Source organism: Streptopelia decaocto, assembly GCF_964273445.1.
Source record: "Streptopelia decaocto genome assembly, chromosome: 7".
NCBI classification, from domain to species: domain Eukaryota; kingdom Metazoa; phylum Chordata; class Aves; order Columbiformes; family Columbidae; genus Streptopelia; species Streptopelia decaocto.
Genome location: NC_138661.1, coordinates 17987762 through 18015752, shown reverse-complemented (window position 1 = coordinate 18015752; position 27991 = coordinate 17987762). Strand labels below are relative to the sequence as shown.

Genomic DNA, 27991 nt, shown 5'->3' with positions numbered 1-27991 from the left:
AGGAAAATGTAATCCATCTACCACAGATACTGCCCACCACAGCGGAATATTTCTCCTGAGGTGACAGCATGTTCTGCATGGATTTCTAACAAAGCACCTCTTAAGTGTTTTAGAGTAGGTCTTTTTAAATTCTTGTTATTTTGATTTTTTTTGTCTAAAGGTCACAAAACTGAAACTGATCTCAAGGTTTAGCGTAGCCATATGGCCACTTATCCTTTGACTTACCAGAGCATATGACGTCTTTCAGTGCAATCTTTGCCAAAAATAGACTAATCACTTTTCACTTTTCAATTTTTTTGTCTTTTGTTTTGTTTGTTTGTTTTTGTTTTGTTTTTCCAGTTACATCTACTGGTTTTGCCCTTTAAATTAATATATCCTAAAAACTACTATGATCAAAATTCCTGGTAATGAGACACTGTAATTAAATGTGATGTCGTGTACAGGAAATCCTTCTCGTTTTTGTTTTACTAAGCTATACAGCTGGGAATATGGATAATGACCCAATAATGGGCTAGTGAAAGTGCAGTACTAACATCTATTGAGACAGAATTAATGGGAAGAGTTTTGCGGAGGAGAGAAAATTACAAGATGTCTGTCAAGAGAATATAATATCTTTAATTACAAATCACACAGCAGTAAACAGTGCAGAAGATTGAACACATTAGTGTTCACATACTCCATTAGTATAAAAAAAAAATTCAGACCATTTATGTTTATATGACTACATTCTGCCCAATCCAGCCTCTTTTAGTGCTATAATCATTACCCTAGAAAGATGAAGGGCACCACCACACATATTCAAATTGATGTTTGTAGTTGGAAAGAAGGCATCTGAAGGAGTGCCTAAGTACCCAACGGCTTTCTTGTAAGGTGTTTTATTTTTCTTCCAAAAATGGCATTCCTTCCACGAAAACTATAGGTCATAGTTACTAAATGAAGGTTTTCCCCTGGAACATGAAGGTTCTTTCTCTGCAGCCTCATGCTGAGGCTGGGTCAGGATGGAACCGCAGCAGAGCATGGAGCTGTGGAGCTCCCCATTCCCACTGACCGAGCACCAGGATTGTTCTACGTGCATGGATTAGCCTGGACACAAATTTTAATAAGAGATGCTGCAAAGTACGTGTTCCTTGTTGAGAATGTGATGAGCAAGAAACAATTTGATCTAAACAATCTTTACTTACTTTTCAGTTGTGGAGTTGAATCATAATTATGTTGGTTAACATAATATTGGTTGGATATTTCAGATGTTTTTGATACTTTTATACCAAGGTGACTGAAGGGAAATATATTAATTCATACATATCCAAACAGAGCTAATGCTTACAGTCAAGTCTGCATTTCCTTGCATCTCAGAACCAAGTTAATATATCAGGCAGTTGCTCCTTTACTGAACTCTTTATTAATGGTAAGAAACAAACTGTATAGTATTTATTTTGAGATTATGACCTATAAGAATATGAACTACTTTATAAATGAGCAATATATAAAGATGTGACGTTTGTTCTAGTATTCTCTATCAGCATTGTCATCCATAACTGAGGGTTTTTTTTCCTTTAAAAAATGTGCCAATTAACAAGCTTTTTTTCTATTAACTTGATTGTTTTTTCTGGTTACCCCACTCCTAACATAATTATTTACTAAAGAGAGAACTGTGAGCAAATTGCATCACTTTACAGCTAAGGAAGTGTACTGTATATATTGCATGTTCCTTACAAATGAAAACAACAGCATTTGATGACAAAATTCAGTTTATCAGGCACAGTTATACAGTATTAAGCCAGCCAAGTCTTTCTTCCCCAGGTAAGCAGCTCAGAGAGCTCTAACATAAATAATGTAGGAGAAATAAATCAAATAGAAATTACATTTTATGTATCCAGTTCAGGTGTTTTTTTCTGTGACACAGGAGATCTAATTTGCCACTTTGCATATAACTACTCAGTGCTAAGAAAAACCTCTCTCATGCAGAAAGGCCAGGTTCTTATATTTACATTCATAGATACGTACATTCACGTGATATAAGCTGATGTGTATATTTTATAAACTACAAAGTAGCACTTTTTATGCTACCAGTGTAGCCAGATGATTTCCTTAAATAGCTGTATCATTGCTGTATTGTTACATGATGTCAGGACTGACACTATGTAACTATGCATATTTTTCCTTTAATAGAACACCAGTACCTCATTTAACTGTGTCGCAGCTAAGAACTGAGGTGTTTTACTAGGAAATAGAAAACATTTCGTTATAAAGAGCATTCAGAAAGCAAGTTAGCAAATCATACTAAAATCTCTGCTAAGTGATCATGCAAGGTATGCTTTAATTCTTTCAGAATTGTTTATATTTGGGCCATATACTGTATCATGCAAAATACAACTGTATTGTGTCTAAATTCAAATCTAAAGCTATTGTACCTTTATGGTTTAGAAATCTTCAAAAAAAAAAAAAAAACAAAACCAAAAACCAAGCACCAAAAAAACCCCACCAAACCTACAACTAACATTTCATGAGGGAATATTAATCATTTTAACTTGATAATTTTTTCATCATTAATTTATGTTCAGGAGATAAAGGACTTTGCTAGAGATTATTGTATAGGAATATTAAACAAGAAGTATTTAGACCTATAAAACTGTTTGTCAAGGACACCAGTAGGGCTGTTTCAGTAGCCGTTTTGATCAAAGCAGGTCTCACACAAATGGAAAGAGAACAGTAGACCAAGGACCAAGGAAGGCATTCCTAGTGGAGAAAAGGAAGAAGAAATAAGCGTATGAATATTTCCAGGTCTTATGTAAATTACTACAGGTTTGGGGCAGGGGGAAGCCCAGATGTGACGAGGCTTTTGATTTGTCTTAGATTTTTTATTAACAAAATTAGATAAATTAAAGTAAGTGCTAGAACAATAGAAAGAGTTTTACTGTGTACCTTTCATGTCAAATGGAAAGGAAAGCGGTTTATACCAGACATACGTCTATTTGAAGCCAGGTCTTCTAATTTCACTGCTCATAGACCTGGTGTTTTCTTCAGAGCTGATTTATCCCAGCTTTTCATCCCGCAATGCTAACTGACCCATAGCTCACAACTGAGGCTTTTGTTCCCTCTGTGCACTTTAACAGCCCCGCTTGGAACATGCTTTGTTATCTGCTTGAGTTACTGTTATGTAAGAAAATAACTGTTATAAACACGAAATTGAGTTGCAGTTCTAAACAGACTATACGCTATTTCAGAGAATTCCAAGGAAGTACAATTTTAGGGTTTTCTTTTTTCCCCCATCCCTTTCCTAACCAACCAGAAAGCTCATAAAATCAATAGCAAAAAAAGAGGACAGAGAGCAAAAGGCAGGCAGAGCTCACAGAAGATACAGGAAATTGACTGTCCAGCCCATTCAGGTACCCTCTGTTACCTTTTTTCCTGATGCACCCTCTTTCCCTTCTGTTAATTTTCTTTAAAAATGCATCTGCAGCCAGCTGCTACACTGGGAAAACCACAGGTAGGCTCCTGAGATGCTTTGGGTGGAGGTTCACTCTGATTCTGATTTGTGCAATATAGAGACTTGAAACCAGGCAAAAAAGGATTCATGTTTCTGAATTGACACTAATGTGCTGTCTGAGGGAGTGTGGAGAACAGTAATATCATTCAGTAACTAAGCAGCAGCCAAGGATACAAGCCTTTTGATACCCTCTATGTTCCAGATGCCACACACATCCTTTGGGACAGGAAAACAAAAGGGTGTTAGCAAATTGCTGTCAAAATAAATACAAAGGATGTGGTCAGTCTCCCCTAGAATTAAAAGCTCTTGACGAATGCTCTTGTCTGACTCAGGATTTTAATTTTATTCTACTTCTTGTGTTTTTAAGGAAGAAAAGCTTCTGAGAACACTTGTGCAGCATGGGGTCCGCAGTGGAAAAACTGCCAGTTTAGAAATGGAAGTGGATGGGCTGCCCTTCTACACCACCCACTCACTTCTGATTGAAAACCTCCTGCAAGAATTGCAGCAGTGACTGTGCTCGTGATTTCTGTATCAAGAGTTGCTCCCATGTAATTTCGTTATTCCCTGGGCTCTCATAAGGTCTAAAAGATCAGAAAAGGATGACTTTTCCTCTCTGATGTCTTGGCTGCACATGACCTTTCATTGTTACTTTTACAAGATCTCTGAATTGAGAGGGGGATATCACTGTAGTGATTTCGTCTGCCTTTCTTTTCTGTAATTTTATAATGGATAATGGATATTAAATGATATTATATACTAAGAGGTGATCTGGCTTTTACAAAGAAAACTTGTCATTAAAAGGAAATATTATCACACTGCTGTTCCTGTTTTACTAACCTCATAACTGCAACAGGAAGTAGCTCTTGCAGCAACTCGGATTTAAAAATACCTTGTGGTGGGGAAAGCAGCTGCAGTGGAGGGGGTAGGTTCAAAACAAACTACCCCAGTGTTACAGCAGTGAAAGTTGTTAAATACAGCTCCCATGCACGTGTCATGGAGCCCCTCCAATGCTGCCGTCTGATGGTGGTGGAGAGTTCGTGGAAGTGTGAGGAGGTAAGGGGAGAACTTTAACTGAACTCATGAAATGCAGGGCAGCGTTGCAGACCTCCTGTGTAAAGGGTGGGCTGTACCAGTTGCCGCCTTCCTATTAGTTTGCCATTTATATATTTTGTCCTTTTCTGGGTAATACAGAAAAGTTGTAGACACTTCAGGGTATCCTGTTGTTAAGAATAAATGAGTTAAATACATAAATAATGATTAAAAATTAATGCTTAGAAAATAAAGCATTAGAAATTAAAAATCATTTGCATTCAATATGGAATAAAATTATCAAAATGAACATTTAGATGAATTCCAGTTACAGAAATGTAGCTCCTGACGAGACTAAGTGAATCAAAATTCAATTATATCTCAAAGGCCTTCTAATGCTGAACGAGTACATGACAACTGGTTGTGAATTGTGCCTGACTTCTGTCATTTAAAGCTGTGATTTTACTTTAACTTCAGATGACTATAAGGGCTGAAGTTCTGTTGGTTATCAGCCCTGGCAGCAGAGAGGTCAGGGTACGTGTGACACTGGTGTGAACTGGTGCTTTACATGCCATAAAATAGTGACAATGGTACAGATGGCAAGCAGCAAGCCATCGTGTTTTAACAGGATGAGAATGGCAGTTGTGTTTAGCCACTGCTTTTTGCAAAGGACAGCCGACTTCCAGCAGCAACACCTTGTACCTTCTTTTCTTTCTGGCAGGTGACTTTTATTTTCCTTCTCTTGTGCGAAACAAACACATAACTTTTTGAGAATGAGAAAAATCAGTTCGTACTACAAACATCAGCATACTTTGAACAGTAATCTTCCGAAGTTCTTGAGGATACACAGCTTTTAAAGACTTAAAACAGTCAAACTCATGTGAAAGAAATCTTAGTGGCAGACTTGCTGTGAGACATTCGGATTCATCAAAGCTCTGAATGTTTATTTTATGGATCAGTCATTTTTTTTTTTTTTTAGATTGGTTTAATTTAAAGCCTTTTTGAAGGACATTGCAGTTAAACTATCTTTGAACTTCACAATTAGAAAATGGCTCCTTTAGAAGTCTCCAGACTACAACTATTAGTAGAATATATGAATGCTTGAGGTTTTTGCCAGTGCTGGTAACCCCGCAGCACAGTGTATGTTCACTGCTGCACAGAGCCCACAAATGAAGTCGCCATCATTTAAAAATGTCTGTTTGGGAGAAGAGGCAGCTGATTTCCTTCTCTGCGCACCATGTGCTCAGTAGCTTACTGGCACATTACATTAATACGTGCAATGTATATTATTCTTTCCAAACACTAACTTCTGTCAAAAAAAACCTCAATTTCAAACACTTTTGCTCCCTCTTCCACAAAACACGTTTTTAACATATTTAATTAAGAAATAGAAAATGTAATAATTTATTTGTCTTTTTCCCTGATGTGTGTTTTTAAAATTCCTTTTCCTATGCAGTCCCAAGCACTGTATTTAATCTGATAGCCATGTGTAGGTTATCTCTAGCAGCCACAGTAGGACGCTTGACTGACTATGTTCTGGCTGAGACAGGAAGAAAAGCTCTGCGTGAGAGTTACCTTCCTCCCATATTGATTACTGTTCTGCAGCCAGGGAAGGGAAGGGGAAAGGGGAGAGGGGAAAGGGAAGAGGGGAGAGGGGAGAGGGGAGAGGGGAAAGGGGAAAGGGGAAAGGGGAAAGGGGAAAGGGGAAAGGGGAAAGGGGAAAGGGGAAAGGGGAAAGGGGAAAGGATCTCCCCCTTCTCCTGCGGGTCAGCAGGGTAACTGTTGAGAACTGCAGCAGAATGCTGGGCTCTGTGACACAGGTTTCCATCTGATGTCACACTGCAGCAGCTGACCAAGAGCTGACCACTTCAAAGCACCAACTCAAATATGCCTTAATCCCTCAGATGACAATTTGTTGTAATACGGCACGGTCTGCATTCCAGCTGTCTAATTTAAACAACATGGGTAACTGTAAAGTAGTAAAGCATAAACAGGACAACAAATATTTCATCCTAGAACAAACCATGTGTGTGTCCTACAGCCTGCCAAGGTCATGGGAGGCCAAGTAGTTGGCTCGGTCCTTGACAACACACAAGCATTCTGGCAGCCAGGCGTCACTGCCTCGTCACCTCCTTGGTACAGGCAGGAGATTAGAGGAAAGATTAAGAGAAAGTAAAGCTAAACAACACTAATAGTCAGAAGAAAAAGTACACGTATGAAGTAATTAATCCAACTTGGTGAGCAGTCTAAGTATAAAGAAATGTAAAATAATTAAACAAACCAAGCGTTAAGCTAAGCAAACCTAATCTCTTCCTGGGAGTGCAGACATGAATCCTTTCTGCAAGAGGAGGGAGGAGAGGATCTGTAGTCTGCCTAACCATTTCTGACCATAAGATAGTTATTTCAAACACAGAGTGAACAAATATAGGAAGAAAACAATAAAAACATTCTTTAATAAACACATTTTTTAAAGTTCTGCACTTTCAAGGTGCTTTCTGGAAAAATGTTAGAATATATTGTCTTTTAGAAACTGATGACAAGTAAAACTGTGTTACAGTGACATACTTCAAATACCAGGAGTAGACCACCTGTCTAGAGAACCTTTTGACATTTAAGAAAAAAGGAAAAAGAGAAAAGAAAGAAGGAAAAAGAAAGAAGGAAAAAGAAAGAAGGAAAAAGAAAGAAGGAAAAAGAAAGAAGGAAAAAGAAAGAAGGAAAAAGAAAGAAGGAAGAAGAAAGAAGAAAGAAAACTGATTATACTGTTGCAAGTTTTCAGCTTCAGGTTACAGAGAGAGAAATGTTTCAAGAAAGGTTTGGAACCAGAGAAGTGAAAGGACAAGGCACTATTCATGGGATAACAGTTACAGATGATCAGGTCACAAAGAAGAAACACACAAGATTCATTAATATAATAAAGAAAAAAAAATAGTCCTAGAGAGGAAGAAGTGATAGAAACAATATGATAGAGCACGACTTCCACATCTTTAACTGCCATTACCTCCACTCATTCCTCTATTTCCGTTTTTATCTAAACATGAAACAGATCATTCATACATATTTCTGATACTGGATTTACTGAACAGTGACCAAACCCTCATCTATAGTATCTGTGGGAAAAAAACAGACTTTAAACAGAATCCATTTAACAGTTCAATTAATTCATTAAATCAATTTAACATTCAATTGCCTGTATGTTCCATGCTGTGCCACACACAAAAGTTGTGAAGGACACAATCCAAACCTTAGCAAGGAGAAGTTCAGGAGTCCAAAATGCCTCATGTACTGACAACCTCCAGTTCTTTACCAAGTCAACAGATCAAATTATTTATCTGCATCAAAGCCAAGAGATCTCCTACCTCTGGAAGTCAATAGGAGCTTTATGATGAGGTTCAACAGTCTGAAATTCAACACTCAATCAACAGACTGGAGGTCTCAGCAGATGCTAAGTTCCTTGTGCATGTTCTCCCAGAACATCTCATGTTATTAGATTAGTTGTTTTGGAAGGTTGGTTCTGGCACAGTCTCTGCAGGCCTCAAGACTAGCTGAAGGAGAAGTTATTTCCAAGAGTTACAGGAATGTTACAGAAATGCTTTTTAAATTTTTTTTTCTTTTTTAGAGTACATATGGGGACATTTAATTTGTTTTGTCTCCAACCTTTTAAACAGCTGAAGACATCCTGTAGAGAATTATTTTCTCCAGGTGCTACAGGGGCAAACAGAAAGCAGTTAAATTCAGCAGAACCACACACCATGAGTGTGGTTCTTATTCCAGTCAATGCAGACATCAAGATAGCAGGTTTTGAGTGGTACCACAATGACAACAGGCACGTGATTGTACTGAGCTGACTTAGCCTCTGTTTTCTTCACTATTGCCAAGGTCTACGCACCTCCAGAAATTACCTCACTGCACTGCATTGCTAATAAGCCTTTGGAAAGTAACACTGTTGTAATAGATGGATAAATCAGATGGATACACAAACACAGCCACAGCTGCAGATTTTAGACTAACGTCCTTTTTTGATGAATGCTATAGGCTGCCCATGTTAGCTGTGCAGGAGTCTTTCCTTTCAGTACCATCATCTGGCTGTTGCTCGTGCCGTGGCCTGTTGGGACTTTCCGGAGGGTTCAGCGGATAGGATTCCTTTGTCTCGGTCCTCAGACACCTTAAACAAGTTAAACAAGAGTCTCGCATCTTGGCAAAGTTCTGGTAAGTGCTTTCACTGGAAAAACAGTACAATACTGGATCAGCAACACAGTTAAAAGTAGTCAGCAGGAGAGAAACATGGTAAATATTAAATATTTTCTCAGCAAATGAGCAGTTGTTCTCCAACAAGCTGCGGATCACAAGTAGGATGTGGTATGGTCCAAAGCAAACTAAAAAAATTAAAACAGTGCTTGAAACCAGTCGTTTTATTTGGATTTTCTTCTTCTTTTGAGTTCCATGACTCTTGTGGACAACTCGTAAAATCCCACAGTAAGAAAAGGCCAACAGAAAGAAGGGGAAAAGGAAGCCAGCAGAGAAGCGGTAGTAATTGACGTTGTGCTCCCATTTTTTGATGGGGTAATGCTCGAAACACACCACATGGCTGTCAGCATCCATACTGACCTCTGCGTGTGTAAAAACAAAGCAGCATGTAATTATTTCTTTGGTCCAGATAACGATGCTTACAATCACAGCAGCCTTCATAGTCCGAAAGCATTGGAACCGAAAAGGGTGCACTACTGCGAGATAGCGGTCAATGGAGATGCAGCAGAGGAAGCCCACACTGATATAGATGTTCTCATACAAGAGGATGCCACAAATTTTGCACAGCAGCTCATCGTGGGTCCAATTGTCATGCTGTAAAACATACTGAAGCCAAAAAGGCAAAGAAAATATGTAGAGCAGGTCTGCTACAGTCAAATTGCAAAGGTAGATACCCAATTCATTTTTAGCTTTGATCTGTAAATACCCATAGTACAGTGACAGGCAGTTAGCTGGCAAGCCTAATATAAATACAAATATGTATATCACAGGGGATAATGTCTGGTGGATATCATGATTAATATTGCACTTCTCAGTTGCATTCTCTGTGAAATTGACCATCTTCTGCCTCTCCCTGTGTATCACTCATCAGCGTTCTGAATGAATAGATGTAGAATTTAATTTCATCCAGTTTCATGCATTGCTTATTTCTTCCACAGCCCTTCAGGCTGAAGTGATGACTTGCTGCAGGATGTTAATAACCTGAAGGTAAAACACAGGTAAATCTTCAGAATGGATATGATTGTCAAATATATAGTACAATTTTCAATAAGCTACCTTTTCCTAGCCCTAAATTTTCTTATAGTCTTTCACAGAAGATAAATCCTGTCTGGGAAATCATGATTCATATGAATAAGTCCTAGTACTTACCAGAAAAGTACCAGAAAATTGTGTGTTCAAAAACTTCAAAACAAATTACAAACAGTCATTACTTTACTTTGTAAGCATCTAAAAGGTGAAGAAATATCAGTTCTGTTTTGCAGATCAGGCACAAAAGCAGTAATCTGATTTATCCACAATGGAAAAAATGTCTCTGGCTAATCAGCAACCCACTCAGACTTCCTTAGAAGGTGAAGGGGACACAAAACTGTTGGTATTTAATCTCCATTTCTTAAATTTCCCTTTAGATACAAGATACCATGGAATATGCAGTTCAACTCATCAGGATGAAAAAAATGGAATTTTTAGCAGTGTCTCTTACAGTTACTTGTAAACACCACCCTGAAGGCCAGCTGCCTTTCTCTGTCAGAAGGAGACTATAAAAATCAGGTACAGCCTATCCATGTGGTCTCAGTTCTGCAGATCGTGCCATCACAGGTTCCTTATTTGCTATCGACTCTCAGAACCACTCATTTACTGGTACTATATATATATTTTTATCTTTCCTTTCCATCTTCATTGATTATGAATATAAGGAGACAGCACCATCCAGGGACAAAGATGAGGCCTTGTTGATTTTTCCTGTTTATCATCTTAATTTGTATTTTTGTCATAATCTTCTATCCTGTCTAGGAACATACAAATTTTTCCAAGGCAGTCCTCATGCAAACACGACGACAGCACAGTAAAATTACTGCCAACTGCACGACTTTAGGATGTTACTGTCACTTTTTTTTTTTTTTAACTGTGGTGGGCTCTACTCCTATAGAAATTGAAAACAGAACCAGCTTCCTTTGGGCCAGAAAAGAATTGCCTGGCTGAAATAAGTGACCAAAACTGCAAAGACTTTAGTTCAAACTTAAGGACACATGTGAATGTTTTAAAAGTAGAACATGATTTTAATTCCTTTGCTTTTCCTCTTTTTCTCATCAACAGACAGAACAAACATCAGCCTCAGTTTTGGGGAAAGTGTTATTGGGAATCTCAGAGACAGTCAGTCATGAAACCACAGGTGAACATAAATTCATCTCTGACAAATCTTCTAACTTCATTGTCCAACACAACTTGTGTGGAAGAGTGGTCAGGTCTAGGACAGCGCTAGCTCTGCTCTCCTCCTCTTGCTCTCTCAGAGCTTCTTTGGGGGTTGGGAGACTCACCCCTTCCACTGTGGGTGGCACAATAGTTATTACAGATAAATCAAGCACAGCAAGAGAAATGCTGCACAGGGACCTGGTCACAGATACCAATGGTTCAGTTTTGCACCAAGAGACTGTAGTAACCTTCCCACAGAGTAATGATTATAACGTCAGCAGTGCAGACATGTACAGAAGAAATTATTTGCTAAACTTATGTACCAACTTCCTAAAGGACTATTTCTTAGGGGTTGTTAGCTCCCCTGTAACAGCATCCAGTGCACTCTACATTTCTCAGTGGCTTCAGAACCATCACACAGCTTTTCCGTCTACAGGACACCTGTCTCCACACCCACAAGGACTGTGCACAGAATCTTTGCTGAGGCAGGGCTGATAACCTGCTTACCCCACCCCACTTTTTCCAATCCAGAGATACAGGCCAAGTATGATTGTATTTGAGCTTGTATTTGGTACCATTTCATTTTTGTATAATAATTTGGTGACTTTTACATGTAAGAGTTTGCCTGCTCAGGATGATTGGTACACCTACTTATAGCCTCAAATGACTAAAACTCTAGGATCTGTCATCTAATCTACCAACTAAAAGTGTCCAGTCAATGTCCAGTTCCTGTTGATGCTGAAGACAATTTTGAGAAGTCAGAATTGTCTTTATATGTCTAGCATAGCTCAACAGCACTAAGTTTTGTTCAGTGTTAGCTGCTGAGTCAATATGGATCACAGTATGAGAAAAAGCAGGTGTACCCTACAGTTGCCCTGATTTTGAAAATGTTTATTTTCCTATAAGAACTAAAATGGCTGTATTAAATTACATTTATGTCATGGAGAACATTTTTGTAAAAATAATCTCTGTTTAGCATAAAAGTCTTGTCAAGAACAGCAAAAGTCTTATTGATATGACATTATGCTAATACAATATACACTTATGGTTACAGCAACATTTCCTGCTCCTGGAGGAAGGTCTGAAGTGGGCTGTTTCAGACAGCAGGAAGAGAAGGCTGGCTGCTGGGAGTCTGTTTGCCCTGTGCTAACAAACCCTCCCCTATTTCAAAGATGGGGATGGAAAACAAAGATCCAGAGTCTTGCTTGTGCAATAGCTGTCTTACACTGCTCTTCTGGTCAGCAGCAGCCATGAGCCAGGAACTCCTTCCCTCATTCCGGCCTCCTCAGCACATGGGCTCTGGGACAAGTTTGTGCCTTTGAGCCCTTGTGCCCAGCTAGTGACAGGCTCAGGAGCCAAAGTTCACCTTTCCCCCAGCACCAAGTAGTACTAAATGTAGTTCTGCACCAGCCAGGAGGGAAACTCCGCTTTTTCAACAGAACTGGCATCAAAGCACTTCAATGGCAGTGTTAAACAGATGGGTGCAGAAGAGCCTACCCTGTTATTAAGAACGTAATACACAACAACTTACAAGCTGTCTGGAAAAGTGGAAGCTGAAGGAAAGGTGATGCAAGGTACAAGAGAGAAAAGACAAATAGCTCCCCCATTGCTTACTGACCTTGTCTGCATAGGAAGGGGAGAAAAATGAAAAAAATTGCTGTATGAAAAACATCTGGGGTGCAGACAATCATAAAGCTGAAAGCAGTTATGTATGGGAACACACAGGCATTCCTTTTAGTCAGGTCTAACATGGAAATAGTGCAGCTGTGTAACTTTTTAGAGCATACTTTATCTAACACCTTCAGTATCACAAGTCAGCAGATATTTCCAGGCAATATTTCTTTCTCATATATGCCCACATCTTTTAGATTATACCCTTCTAAGTCCAAGTCTTGGAAACAAACTAGAAGACTCTTGTCATTTACACAAGGTCTAAACAATTCTCTTGTCCCTGGATGAAAAATGAAGCCAAGAATCACAGAGGTTCAGAGTGCTTCATTTTTTCTTGGTTTAAATGAGCCAATTTTCATTATTCACTGGACAGTTCAACAACAGGTTCCTTCTTTCCAAACTTCTTTGTGCCTTAAACATTGACAAAAACGTGATGCCCCCCTCACACCATGAACCATGGAGCAGCTCAGGTGCGAAGCGCTGTTTGCTGGTGTCGGCATGGGAAGTAGCTCAGAGCCACTTACAATCTCTTCAGCTCCAACCAAGTACTGGCACAGATCATGGGTGGTTTTTTAGCTTCAGTGAACATTGCTACAATTTTCCTCATAAGAAGTCTGTCTGCAATTAGACCTACACATTTTTAGCAGAGACAAATGGGACTACACCAAAGGACTCCCTTGTAGGCCTTTGCAAAAGTTGTACACAGCTTGTCTCATCTGCAAAGCACTTCTTTCCATGAACAGGGAGCATAACGTGGTCATGCACCATTATGGGACAGTAGTTCTCTTGCTGTTTAATCTGCCCCTGCACTGGTCACACAACGCAGACAGGCCTGAGCCACTTGGCTGTCATAGCAGGACTTGGACTGGGCTGCATATCTTGGAACCAGAAACCTGGGGTTGTTTCAGTTTAGGATTTGGTTCAGATCATTACCTACACAAACACCAGCCCTTAAATTTACACACTAAATTCCCCCAGATATTCAAGGGTTTGTCAGCTTGGTTTGATCATGATTCAGAAAGCCTGGAAAAATAAGTCAGGTAAAGAGACTGGGAAGCAATGACCAGCAGCATAGACTCGGGACCAGTCAAACAATATAAAATAGGCAGAAAGTGGCTAATATCCTTAGAGCAACTTTTTTTTGAGTTTTGTTGGTTGTGTTTTTTTGCTTTTGTTTTTGTTTGTGGTGTATGTTTAGTTTTGGTTGGTTGGTTGAAGTAGAAGAAAGTGGAAGTTTGGCTGCGTGACTGAGTACAAGGAAATGGCACAATTATGTTTGGATTCATATGGATTAAGTATGATTTAAAAGCAGGAATTGTTGAAGCAGGTCCAGAGGAGGGCCATAAAAATGGTCGGAGGAATGGAACACCTCTCCTATGAGGGCAGGCTGAGAGAGTTGGGGTTGCTGAGCCTGGAGAAAAGAAGGCTCCAGGGAGACCTTATTGTGGCCTTTCAGTGCTTAAATGGGCCTTATAAGAAAGATGAGGATGGACTTTTTGGTAGGGCCTGTTGCAACAAGATAAGGGGTAACAGTCTCAGACTAAAAGATACTAGATGTAAGGAAGACATTCTTTACAATGAGGATGGTGAAACACTGGCACAGGTTGACCAGAGAGGTGGTAGATGCCCCATTCCTGGAAACATTCAAGGCCAGGCTGGACGGGGCTCTGAGGAACCTGATCTAGTTGAAGATGTCCCTGCTCATGGCAGGGGGCTTGGACTACGTGATCTTTGAAGGCCACTTTCAACCCAAACTATTATATGATTCTATGAATTCTAAAAGGGTTACAAGTAGAAGGCAATGAAGGATGATTCTATCAACACACACACATGAAAAGGAAGGGTAGAGAAAGACAAGTACATATGAGGCACAAGCACATACTATAAATCAAAACATAGCTGAAATATTTGCTGTTATTTTTTATTTGAGTCTTTAGAACTGAACTTGTGAACCAGCATCTAACAAAATTGTTTTTAACAGTAGGATGGGGGCATAGGAAAAATAGATAAGCAGAGGCTAACAGATATTTTGTTATGTGTATGTTAAGTCTATGTGTACTCTGGGGGAATTAGCTAAAGCAGTTTGTGAACTACTGCTGCTGATGTTTCAGAAATTGCTGTAAAACAGACATAATACTTGTCTTGTGAAAAGAGTAGTTGGATAATTATACACCAGTCAGCCTAGCTTCAACCAGAACCAGCCATCAGACAATCAATACACATATTACGCATTTACAGAAGTGACTCACAGCTGCAGAGACTGACCCTGAGTGAGCACTGCTGTACTTCAGGAGAAGACGAAGTTTGGCTAGGGTTGGCAGCTGCACTTCACGCCATGTCTTGGAAAGATGGTGTCCTGGTTTTGTTAAAAACAAAACCAGTTTTCTCTTTTAGTGATTTTTCCTCTCAGCTAAGCGCCTGTATATTTTTCTTGGACACTGTACTTGGTGCTGATAAGAGGACCAATGGTAACCAAGGTTAACTGATAACAGGACATATTTGGAAGGAGGGGCAGATAGAACAGGTGACTAAAACTGACCAACTGAGCATTCCTTCCCATAATCGGCATACCCCCTATATAAGAGGGTGATCACGAGGGTCAAATCCTCTCTGACCATGGCCAGCATCTAGAGAGGACCCTCTCTGCGTGCCTGTGATACTAGGCCTGAGGCCCTGCAATCACAGCAAACGGGAAACTGGTTGCAGGGATGTCCCACCCATGTCTTCTGGGTACCTGCCCTACAGCTGCTGGAGCCACACCAGCTCCGCCCACCCAGCTCTGCCACCACTGGAGTGATGCCAGCTCCATGTCAAGCATTCAAGATTGGTTTTGTGTATTTTGTATATATTCACTATTTAGTAGTAGCATTAGTAAAACCCTTTAAAACCTTCCAACTTGAAGTCTAAGTCTCTCTTCCTTCCTCCTTATCTTCCTTATCATCTTTCTGATCTAAAGAAGAGGGTGGAGGTAGGGTAAAGGGGATAACAGAGCGTCTGCCATAGTTTATTGCTGCCTTGCCTTAAACCTTGACAGATGGGAGAAGCTCTGGCCTCAGTCCTACCTGCTTGCAGTAGGAGGTCCAGTGCAAGCATGGATGGGCCCTCTTTTCCCTGCAACATGCAGCCTTACCAGGCTGCAGATCCTGTAGGTGCTCCAATGAGCAGAAAGCAAAGAAGAGTTGGAAGGGATAAAGGACTCCAGTGGAAGCTGCTCTCATCTTCCCTGATTACTTCCTGAACCTGTTCCGCCCCCGCCCTGCCAGTGGTCAGTCCCACCCCGCACAGCATCACACCTGAATATCATCCCAGTCATATCAGTGCCCCAGGTCCCAGAAGCTACCTTCCACAGCTCAGTGCCACCCCTGTCCTCATAACCTCTTCAGCCTGATTTCAGACATGACAGCCTCCTTCTCAAGAGCTTTCACTCCCATGATACGCAAACAATTCCTTTCTCACACAGCCTTCACACACCAGGGCTGTTGATGCACAGGGGGAAGGCAGAACTTGAGTGAGAAAGTGAGTCAGCAGCTGCATCTCAGGGCTTGTGAAAGTCAGGGAGGGAACAGGGAGGAGAAGATACAGAGGCAGCAAGGGCAACCAGCACTGCAGCCAAACAGCTTGGAAGGCTGCTTTAGAGATGCTCCTGCAATACGAGACACATAATTCAACAAAAACCAAGAGAGTCAGACCAATCTCATCTCCATCTTTGATAACATATGTGGCTGAAGAGCTAGACAGGCAGCAACAAGTGTAATACATCTTAGTTTTATGAAGACTTTTGACACATCCCATTGTACATTCTCATTAACACCTGGGAAATTGTAAAGGCATTAGGTACTGCCGGATGTGTTGCACAATCATGCTCAAAAGCAGCCACATGTAGTCCACTTGATCTAGAATTATGAACTCAGTTGATTGTGCAATAACCTGTCCTTTCCAGGATGTTAGTCAATATTTTCATCTATTCATAATTTCATAATTTCCATCCCATTCAGAAAGGCATAGAAAATGTACTTACTAAACCAGCAAATGATACTGATTTGGGAAGGAGTATATAAAATCAGTGGCATTTAAGATTATCTTGGTCTGAAAACAAAACAAAATCTGTTGAGGGCAAATGCAGAACTGCTGTGCTTGGAAAAAAATCAGATTGTCACTATGCAACGGGGAATATCTGGGTATGCAGCAGGATGGATAACAATGCACTTACATTAATGCTTTTACTGATGAGAAGAATTACCATGGGATGCAGTCCTTAAAGGGCACAAACTCAGCTGTCGTCTCTACTCACTGCTGGTAAAACCTCTCTGGAACATTTTGCAATCTAAAAGATACACAGGTAAATTAGAAAAAGTACAAATATTTTTGGCAACCAAACTATATAATCCCTATTTCTCTGTCTTCAGAAATTCAAAATTATATTCCTGTACAGAGAGGAGTTCCCTGGAGGTAAGTTGATAGTGCTCCTGAAGCACTCAAATGTCCTACACCAATGGCTGCTGCAGATAATACAAATGGACAACAGGCACATTTATTAGAGGCGGAAACAATTCTAGTGAATAAGATATTTTATCCTTGTTCATCACTTGGGATAAGGCAACATATTACGAGGCTACTCTTAGGGGCACAATACAAAGCCGTGGACATATACTCAAGCTGGCACTGACCATGATTTCAAGGACCAGAAAGAGCAAAGCTGCAGCGGTGTGATACTTGGCCTGGCAGATCAAAGAAAAGGGGTGCAGTAAGAAAACCAAGGTAGTTCTATCTCCTGCATTATGTTTCTACAAGAAAGGTGCCCAGATTTGGCTTAAGCATCTCAGTAGGGCACAGGTTTTGTTAAGCTCAGAGTCGGCATGGCTCATATTGAGACAAAAGTCCAGCAGAAATAATGATTCTATTCATTAAAGATCATAGCCTGGTTTAAATCTGCAGGTGGGTTAAAAATTACATTGCACTAGAGACCTTAAGATTTCTAATTCCTGACCCCAGTGTACTTCACATAGATGCTCACCTCTCCTTAGTGCAGCTCACTTTATATGCACCATCAATGTTCCTTTTCAGGGCATGGGATTAATTCCTCTACTGACCATACCATGTATTTTTTAATTGGATCAGTTTCTAAACCATTATCAGTAAATCTAGAATTAAACAAATACCACTTTAAAAAACAGATACAGGGCCCCTAAGAGTATAAACACTACAACAGCAAGTGTGCAGAAATATTGTTTTTGTCAAACCCCTCTGTGAATAGCAGTTGGCTGCAAGGAGTTTTGTTTCTGTCTTCTGCTGGTTCTGTTTGTAAATCAGAAAGGCTGTTTCTCTGCTACACTTTCCTTTCTCTCTCTGTTTTTTTGTATTAGAAGAACAAAATCTGTATGTCCTACTCTTTGCAAGAGTGTTTCACTGGAGGCATGCAGCGGAAAAGGGCTGTGTCTTTTTAAACCTCTGAAATCATCTTACATAAATAGGAAAAAAAAAAAAAAAAGGGCAAAAACTGCATCCTTCCTTAAATTGAATTCCCTTCTAAAGTTAATTTAGGTCTATACACAATCCATTCAGTGTTTGTTAACTTGCAAGTGGCCCTCTCTAACACAAACCTTTATGGCAAATAGTTATTACTCTGTGTATCTGTTTCAGTTGGAGGAAACCATAAAAGCATTCTGTGAATTACAAATCACTTTTGTCATTATTGTATGACTCCATTTATAAACCTATTGTCAAAGAAGGAAGCCAGCAACATTTTTTCAGAACCCACATAAACAAAAGACTAATTAGTCACCAACGTCCAATTTTCCCTAACACAGACATGTAATCATTCACAGCATTGGATAAATCACTCCATTTGCTCCAACTTTGATATCCTGGGAATTTGTTCCAATTTCTTCATTTCTGCTTGCCACATTTCTCCAAAGTCTGAAGTAAGCTAGTTACATTAAATATTTAATCACTAAAACTTCAGATGCCATCTGGCCCCACAGTGGTGGGGTAGTTGAGGGTTTCATGCCTTCAACTTGTAAATTTGTCATTAGGAATTCATTGTGTGGATTTGAGTAGCAGGTTCACACTAAAATATTTGAATAATGAATCTTTTTTTTTTCCTCATAGTGAATTCAATGCCTGTTGAAAGCGCTGGTTTGCACATCACCATAAGCTGAGAAATTTGACCTGTGCAGTCTAGTATAAGCAGTGTTGGCTGATGATTGCAATGCAGCTAGAAGCCAATGAAGATAGCCCATGTATATTAGACAAGTAATTAATTCAAATAATTTAATGACCTCTAAATGGAGTTCAAATCCTCAGCAACTACATAGTAATGTAGTTTAATCTTACAAGTGCCCTGACCTGCAGATCATGAAGCTCTGTAAGGAACAGCTGAATGAGTATCGATCTCAAACCTATATGTTCTACATTCAACTCACTTTGTAAGTCAAACAAATTCACTCTCAATGAGGCAGGAAGCCACCTAGAAAGCAAGCAGCTGGGCACTTCTGAATGGTCTTAAGACAGCTAAGGTACCACACACCAGTAGGCTATGCTGAGAGAGGTCACAGGGAGGACTTGTTGAAACACAAAAGTTACATTCCTGGTAAATGTCAATATATATATAAAAAAATCGTGATTAACCCAGGAAATTATTATCCTGGGCTCACATTTGTCAGTTTAATTAGAGCACCAAGTATCCAGCTTCTTTCTTACCTGATGTGCAAACTGCTGTATACAACATATTATGCATTCCATATGATACGAGAAGTCAGTAATAAACCATATCTTATTTTACAGTAGGATGCCGGGAAGGATGTGAAAGTTCCAGGGGTCACATACTGGAGTCAACAACACCCTTTGTGTGAACACAAGGACTCCTCCCATATCACACTGGGATGTCTCAGCTGGCTGTAGGTACTACCCCTCCATCCTGTGCATCTCTGTAAGGCTTTCCAGAAGTGCACAAATCCTCTGGGATCCACTGACTGGTCAGGAAAAGCACAGGGGAAAGGTCAGAGATCTAGCAAAGCTGCAGACTGTGGGAGTTGGGCTTGTTTAGTCTAAAGAAGCCCAAATGGAGGGCAAACACAGCAACAACCTTCAAACATATTAAAGATTGTTGCAAAGGTGAGAGAAACTGGGTTAAACACCACCAAAGGCTTTCCACTAACAAAGGCAAGTGGAGCACTAGGACAGGTGGTGCATGGGATGTAGGACTGTCATCACGGAAGGTCCTGAAGTTTGGCAAACATCTTGAGAACAGTCCAGCTGACTCCCCTTGAAGGCAAAGAAATGTTTGGAGAGCTCTCAGGACCTTCCTATTCCATTCTCCACTGTTGTTTGCCAGGTAACATGACATAACACATCCCCCTTAGTAACATGCAATAGCATGGAAAAAAAATTGTATAAATCTAACACGAAATAAAACAGCTTCCATAAAGGATTTTTGTTTTTAAACAAATCATCATTTTCCAATTATTTTTTTAATGAAATGTTTTTCAGTTTAAAAGTTGTTGTTTTGTTTTTCCTAGAAATTAAATCTGTGACTTCACATGAACAAAAACTAATACAAAAAACCCCATGTTCTGCTTCTGCACCATTTCATGTTTTTTACATCTTTGGTCTTCTTAGGTGAAGCTTGTACATGTGTGAAGGACAACTTGAGATAAAGGGTAAGGAAGGCAGATAGCATAATAAGCACAGTTAGCCCAATATCTCAGACTTCTTCTTATTCTTTATCTAGGATTGAGGTTTTTTTATCAAGTGCAAGGTCTGAACAACTGGCTGAGCACAGGGAAGTGCTGAAAAGAAACTACACTTTGGAAAATCCCTATTTATGGTAATAAGAAGTTCATACAATGTGCAATTTCAGGCAAGCAATCCAAGTGGTATCAGGGAGGTGAATCACATAACAGGAATTAGTCACACCATTGTTGCCTCAAAGCTTTTAAAAATGAGCCTCATCTGCCCCCTCCTTCCTGCTGTTAAAGATCAGCCAGGTGGACAACATGACCCTCCAAGTATTTCAGTGCTGAGCTGTTGTGACTAGCTCCTACTCACAGGGGACACCTCCTAGAGGCTTCATGGATTATTTGCTTGAGTACAGGACAGTGGGTGGAGGAAAACATATCACACCACTTACTGCAGAAAACTTAAATTTCTGTTTTCCTCAGAGAACAACTCCAAATTTACCTTTTCCTCAACTAGAAAGAACCTCAGCCAACTCAACTTCCCTCTCCCTCCCAACCCTCCTTGGCACAGAAACCAAGGCACTGTCCTGTCTCTATTGCACAAGAAGCAGGTGAGTAACAATCAATCATAGACAACAAAACTACTTGTAATGCCCAATCTCCTGATCCTCATTTAAAATGAGAACACAAGAAAAGCCAAGATTACGCAGATGTTACTGATTAGAAGCCACATAAGCCATGATCAACATACAATATTACCAGTAAGGAACAAGGACTGGAACAACTGTGTTGTAGCCTAGGACTGAGAAACAGGAACTTCAACCTCTGAACTAGAGGAGTTCTGATTCATTTTATCATCTACAGCTCTGGGGAAAATCACTCTTCTGATGCATTTTTCCAAACTCTGTATTACTGCCTGTTCTGATGCTGCAGTCTGCTCTGACACCAGCACGGTGCTCCATCAGGCAACACCAGATGTCTTGCATAGAAATCAGTGACTCAAGGTTTAGGTCACATCTAAACTATGTCTCAATGATTTTTGCCTTCCTTGGTTTGTCAGTGTGCTCTTCTACCCCCAGCACAGCCATACAGCCCCTGCTCCGCAGAGTGACCGCCCAAAGGGAGCTGTGGCCCTGTGGGAGCCACCCCACAGACACCTCAGCACCCTGAGCATGGGCTACCCAGTTGCAGCAGGTGGGGCTTGGACACTGCTGGCATCCCGTACCACTCAGCACACATCAAGGCCAGGCTGAGCCAGCCAGGTGTTAGCCTGGATCTTTACCCAGTACTTATGGTGCTATACAGACATAGCAGTTGTGAATATCGAGAGTAACTTGCTCTGTACCCATTTGTGCTCACAGAAAGGGGAGGGGATGCCCACAACATGCACAATAGTCTCTTCTGTTGAGCCTCCCCAGCATCACTTACTGGATAAAAGTGAAAACTTTTGTTCGAAAGCATAACAAGTTGGAGACCAAAGCAAGGACCAAATCTTCTTTCTGCTTGCATCTTTTATAATGCCACTGTCTCCAGTCACAACAAGGTATAATTAAACCCAAGTACAGCACATCATGCCCTCTAAACAGAACTATCTCATTAACCAAAACTAGTTTGGAAAGCAACCAAACATCCATCTATACAATTTTTTCCTCCTCCTCTACTGATAGTTCAGTGAATATAACCAATTTTGCAGTGCTGGTGACAAGCAGTAGCTTGGGACATCAGTAATCAGTGTTTGACTAATAACGTCTCACAAATAGCAAAGGCTGTGTGAGAGAAAAATTTTGCTCGCTAGGTCTAATTGAAATGTGGTTGTAATTCTGCCATGTCTAAAAAGATTGAGCACATCTCCTGTTCAAGAAAAATGTTAAGATTTTCACTAGTCCATGCATCAGCAAATAATGATACACTCAATAAAGTCATCCCTCTTTTAAATGCTATTTTCTGTACATATGATTCAGTACATGATTCATTTTATACAGCAAAAATTTGAAGACATGGTAAAGTGAAAAGCTGTTTGAAAGATTTGGAGAGTTTTCCCTTCTTTGTCTCATTTTTCTTTGACTTCATTCTTTTTTTTTTTTTTCTTTTTTTTTTTTTTTTTCTGTTAGGATTCATTTTAATCAAAGAGACAAAATTTGTCATAGGATAAGAGCCTGTTTAACTGCAGCACCAGACATGGTGTGCACTGTCACCATTTAACACGGGAATAATTCTTTTGTGCCTTTGTACTACGTTTGTATTTCCGGCTCACACTGATCCCTATTGTGTGTTTCAAATGTGTTTCTGTTCTAGATCCAACTCTGTCTAGTCTAGCACACTGACTGCCCTTTCACATGCTGCTGTTTAGCTGTGCTCATTTCCTTTCAGACTTGGTTGAGACTTTTTTTGGCCCCTGTTCTGTGATTCTGTATTTCTTCCTTGGATACAGCACTGGAGGAGGGGATGTGCCCATGCATTTGTGCGTGTCTTCGAATTTCCAGTTTGTCTTTTGGAGATGAACCAAGTTTCCTGTAGATCTAAGTCAATATTCACATGTAAGGTCTATTCTCTGATGTTATCTCTCAGACATCTCACGAAGGTGTAGAAGTAGCACACCTTGAAGGAGGTTTTCCTCTGTGCTCTTTCCCTTGTTGTTGCTCTCACTCGCTAGATGACTATTGAAAACTTTGGTCCTTTCTTCTTTTCCCTTGAGGATCCAGGACTCCAACAACCAAGTTGCCAATGGATATAACATTCCAAACAAAGTGCTAGCATCTCTATCTGAAGGCTTGCTTGCATTTTCATCTCCTGAATTTTCATTTCCCCAATTCCCTTGATTTTAATTTAAAAAATTCTCTTAGTATTCACATGATTTTTAGTACTAGTGTCTTGCTTTCATTAAGATTTAAACAAAGTCTGGCTTTCCATTACTTCCAAGTTCCTTCATTTCCCAATGTATACGAGCTTGTCATCCCTCCACCCTTTTCTTTGCCGTACCTTGAAACAGCCTCTCTCTGTACCTCTGTCTGTCCTTGCATATGCTGTGAGAAGCTTTCCTTAGCACTGTGCTGCTGAATTCCTGCACTTCAGCGTCCTGCCTAAGGGCCTAAATGTTCTTTCCAGCTCCTGTCCGTTCCACTCGTGGATGACACTGGCATCCACACCAGTGACTGACCACTTCTCCTGTGTCAGAGCCCTTCAGGTTTGCCACCTCTCTTCTGGGAGACAAATCCCAGTATCCTGCCTGGAGGCACAAACTCATCTATCCATATGCTTGAAAATTGACTGGTCCTTCTCTAGATTTCTTTTAAAGAAAATTGGAAGGAACAACCATCCCACCATAATGGTATTAATCTGGATAAAAGAGGTTCAACACAAAAATTGAAAACATAGTTGAAGAACCACAACCTCACAGAAATGAAAAAGCCTTTTATAGTATCGGAGAAGCAACTCACAGCAAAAGTAACAACCTTTCTGTAAACCGCTCACGCTTCCCACCATGCATCTGGCTAGAGAAAAGGGAGAGAATCAAATACACATTACAGGGGAGTTCTGACAAGCTCTTGGGTGGAAGATGGAAAAGCCAGCACAGGAGATGTGGGATTCCAAACCTGGGAGCTGTTCAGAATTCCAGGTCCTGCTCTGCGGTGGAGGTGTAAGATTATCTCTGAAATTTGGACACAAGTTCAAATTCCAGATAATAACATCCTGACATGGTAAGTTAAGGGATCTCAGTCTAATCCTCTTCTTACTTTTAAAGACAATTCTTATTTCAAAAGCTATGTCTGATCACTTCTTGAATATGGAGCATAAACCAGATACATCCTCTAATTAGATATGTGCATAGATGCTGAATCATTATCCATCACAGAGTAAAAATTCTCCTTCTTCCATTGGCAGATGGAAGACACAATGTTTCCAGATCAAATTCTAATTGTTACTAAAATATTGAGTTACAAAAAAGTCAAACCAAGAGATCTCTGTAATAATATTTCCACCCTTCCCTACTGGTTGCCCATTTAACAATTTTATTCACGTGTCATTAAAGTAACTTAAGTTTGATAGTTTGTTTGCATTTGTTTTTGTAATGCATTCATTTTTGATCTCCCCTTCCACTATCAGCTATCTAATCTATCTTCAAAGCTCTGCGTCTTTGCTGTCAACTCATAGCAAACAATGTGAGAGAAAAGAAGACTGAAAGCTTGTGGAAGAAAGCAACAATGTTGAGAAATGAGAGACTCAGCTCATCCCAGCAGCAATCGCTGTCCCTAGCAATTTTTGAGTGGAGAATGTCAGGAGAACATCTCTCATGGAACAAATGTAACAGCAACAGCAGCAGAGTGTCCTCTCCGTTATCTGTAGACCACATCAGTTTTGCATTTCTGTTTGCCTCTGGCATGGTGACAGATCTGAGCCTAAGCAACCCCAGATCAAATACCAAGACAACCCAGCTGAAAACAAATTTGTTGCCACAGAAACAATTTCTGGCAAGGGGACTCTATGGAGAGGAACAGAGCACACCTTCGGGTGAGCCTGTTTCTCAACCTCCCTCTAACAGTGTTTGAAACCTATTCTTTAGGCTTTTTTTTCTTTTTTGGACAGATTAGCTACAGCTTCTGGATGAAGTCCCTAGATAGTTCTCCTTTTGCTACACGCTAGGTTAACAGTTCAGAGTGTGGTTTCTAGTGGAGAAAAAGGAAGTACAGGAGATGCATCCCTCAGAGAATAAACTGTAATCTTGTTTTCAGCTGCTGCTAATTACTAATACCTTTACTTAAAATGACTGGCCAGTTTCTTCTAAACATTAAAGCTGTTCTTTGCTTTTTTGAAATCAACTGCTATCAGCTGTCAGGGACAGCAGCTCTGCAAATGCTTCAGCTGGCATATTAATTCATAACAAGCATTAAAAGCCACTCAGAATAAGCTTTACAGGAAAAACAAACCTCTTAGAGGAGACACTCAGCTAATTATAAGGTAATGAGCCTCACAAGGCCACCACATCTGGAGTTGACTCTCCAGAGTTCTTCTTACAGTTCACTTAAAAATAATTAGCAAGTTGTGTAAATGTCCTCCCAAGTTTGAAATAACTTTTTCTCTGGTTGTCACCACACTGGCACAAGAACAGTCAAGCAGGAGTGAATCCCCAAGGCAACACAAATGCACTCTCAGGTCAGGTCTAGAAAAACTGGCAGAGAAAATATTTTCTGCTCTGCGCACTGTTCAATGGGATGCCAAGTTACAGGATCAGCTGGTTAGGGGAGGAAAACTTACATTGATGCCCACATCCTTGTACGCCTGGCCCTGTGCAACTGTGCTCAGCCACAAGTAAGAAGTTTCCAGTCTGTCTAACCTCAGGAACCAGCCGTCCCCCAGGGTCACCCTATTTAATGACATCTAGTATGATGACACCTATGTACACCTGGTTCGGCTGGGATTAACTTTCCTCCTTTCTCTCCCCTTTGCTGCATCTCCCTTCTCTCTTTTCCCACTGTCTAGGATTGCTTACACTTCTCAGGTCCTAGAACAAAAAAAATCAAATTTTGTCCACCAGCCACAAAATGAGATAAGTGCATCTCACTGCAGATGTCAAGTGAGATGAGATTTTTTTAATGAGATATAGGAACTGTCACATCTTTCTTCATTTTAAACTGTGATATTCAAATCACAACTCCGTGAAGTAGGCATTGTCAACCCCCTGAGCTGTGCCTTGCTATCACAGAATGACATTTTCTCATGGTGTACTCACCAGACCCTGGAAAGTCTCCTAAAAGTTTGCATGTGTACCATCTATGTTATCGCCTAAATTAGTGCTGTATAGCACCAAGCATAAAATGAGCTGAAGCATCTACCTTCTGCCTCATGTAACAGAAAGACCTTATGACTACCATGTGTCGAAGCAGCATGATATGGGGGAACAACAACATGCTGGCAATATGATGGGGAGGCAGGAAGGATAAAGGTGAGTACGGTAAAAAGATTTATTTCCTCAGAAAAGGAATGGAGGAGTGGGTATTAAATACACAGGATTGACACACTTTTACTGGCTTCTTGACTAAAGCAAACTTGAAAGAAGAAGTGGTCAGACATCATACTCCTCTGCAGCCAGTGTGAGCGTAGGGTGCTAACGTGGAAAAAGTCACAGAGGGAGCTGATTAACAGATTGCTCAGAAAGTCCCTTACGTTCACAATGACAGTGACATGTCTTATGAGCCTACATGTAGCCATTTTTCCCTGCCTCAGTGTTAAGTTTCCTTAAATATTCATTAATAAATGTCTGCATGTGTTCTGAACAGAAAAGGACAGAACAAGGTTGTTTTATTCTTCTAAACTCTATTTCTCAGCTCTCCCTGCACACATGAAGCTGATCACTCGCTGTTTTACTTTCCTTGTTGCTTTACAAAGACTGCCAAGAAGCAGAAAAATGTACTTGTAACACAGGCAACCTACAATAATAAACAAAGGTTTTTAATCCTATTAAAAAGAAAAAAGAATAGATAGATACACTTCTAACCAAATGAATTTAATTTCACTAAACAAACCTTCACATTTCAAGTTTCCCAAGTCAGGTTCTGAAGAGCAGCAAGAAAAGTGGCTTACTGTTTGGAAACTATAGTAATGGCATACTTTCGAGATACAAAGACAAATCTATATATGTGTATGCAGAGTACACATGTAGGTGTAACTTTTGGCTTGTGTTATGAGGGGAATTAAGTATTTAAATCACTTATTAGTCATTTAAAGTAGCCTATATCTAGTTAACTTAGACAGTCCTACTAAGTTTTCCGAAAATGACTACTGGAATTCACCTACTGGCTATTGCTCTGGTTCTCTGCTGCAAACATGAAACAGTTTCCCAGTCTATCCTAACAATTCCCTTTCATCAACACAGCTTCAACATTCAGATCTCTTTGCACCAAAGTGGAGCCCAGAAAGTTTTTTTGGAAGAACTTTCATTCAAAGTTCTGACTAATCACAGAAACACAGAATGTTAGGGATTGGAAAGGACCTCAAAAGGTCATCTAGTCCAATCCCCAACTCCCCAGTGGGAACTTGCCAAGGAAATTAATTTTGAAGTTGTGATTTTTTTTTGACATGTTGCTCTGGTTGAGTCCTTGGACTGCCTGGTTGTTTTGCTTTGACAACCTAGCCAAAAATCTGTCCTCCCACCTTTCCAGGGGTCATAACCTTGTATAACCTGGCTCAATGACAGAAAACTAACTGGCGTTTAAGAATGAATTGATAAAAAATTAGACTCACCTGTGAGCAGAGTTTATGCAAAGAGGTTTTCCCTGCAGTATGAACAGCACAAAACTTGCCCTTTCCCAGCTCCTGCTCGGGCTGCTGGCGAGGCTGTCCTCCTCCCAGCTGGGAGCGAGCTGTCGCTGAAACAGCGCGGGGAAGGAGGAGGAGGAGATTGCGTTTCAGCTCCTGTGCTCTTTATGGTTCAACGGCAAAGGAGCCAGCCCAGCCCAGCCCTCTTCTCCCTCACCCTCTCATTCATAAATGAAAGAGACGAGAGAGCCAAAAGCAGACACTGGATACAGAGATGGCAATGCACGCAGAGCGGTGTTCACGCCTGTACCTACCGTCACAGACACAAACCAGCAGACAACTGCACTATGATCACAGCAGCTGGTGCAAAGCACAAATACAGCTTATCTAAGCACGCACAGATGTTGCCTCGTGCAAAGTATACAGAGTGTTGTTATTA

General features: G+C 40.4%; 2 protein-coding genes across 9 annotated transcripts in view; one reads left to right on the top strand and one right to left on the bottom strand.

Annotated features, from left to right (window-relative positions):
* On the bottom strand, positions 1 to 27947 carry GPR68 (G protein-coupled receptor 68). 5 transcript variants are annotated; one of them, XR_014184544.1, is made up of 4 exons: positions 27538 to 27849; positions 16833 to 16946; positions 7873 to 9742; positions 1 to 2736 (listed from the first exon to the last, which is right to left on the bottom strand). XR_014184544.1 is itself a non-coding variant. In XM_082057576.1 (4 exons), exon 4 carries the CDS (start codon positions 9599 to 9601, stop codon positions 8543 to 8545), a length of 1059 nt encoding a protein of 352 aa, XP_081913702.1. In that variant the 5' UTR covers positions 9602 to 9742; positions 16833 to 16946; positions 27538 to 27662; positions 27867 to 27947; the 3' UTR covers positions 6951 to 8542. The 5 variants fall into 5 exon arrangements, 4 of the variants coding, with proteins under 4 accessions (XP_081913702.1, XP_081913703.1, XP_081913705.1 ...); XM_082057576.1 differs by lacking the exon at positions 1 to 2736 and adding an exon at positions 27867 to 27947 and having other exon boundaries at positions 6951 to 9742; positions 27538 to 27662; XM_082057577.1 differs by lacking the exon at positions 1 to 2736 and adding an exon at positions 16641 to 16708 and having other exon boundaries at positions 6951 to 9742.
* Positions 1 to 27991, top strand: part of DGLUCY (D-glutamate cyclase) — an 80365-nt gene that overhangs the window by 45928 nt on the left and 6446 nt on the right. For 3 of the 4 annotated variants that reach the window (XM_082057572.1, XM_082057573.1, XM_082057574.1), the window contains one exon: positions 3855 to 6053. In XM_082057572.1, the coding sequence (XP_081913698.1) occupies positions 3855 to 3998 (144 nt within the window). In that variant the 3' untranslated portion in view covers positions 3999 to 6053. Of the gene's footprint in view, positions 1 to 3854; positions 6054 to 27991 lie in introns of those variants that run through there. The other variant, XR_014184543.1, reaches the window with a different exon arrangement.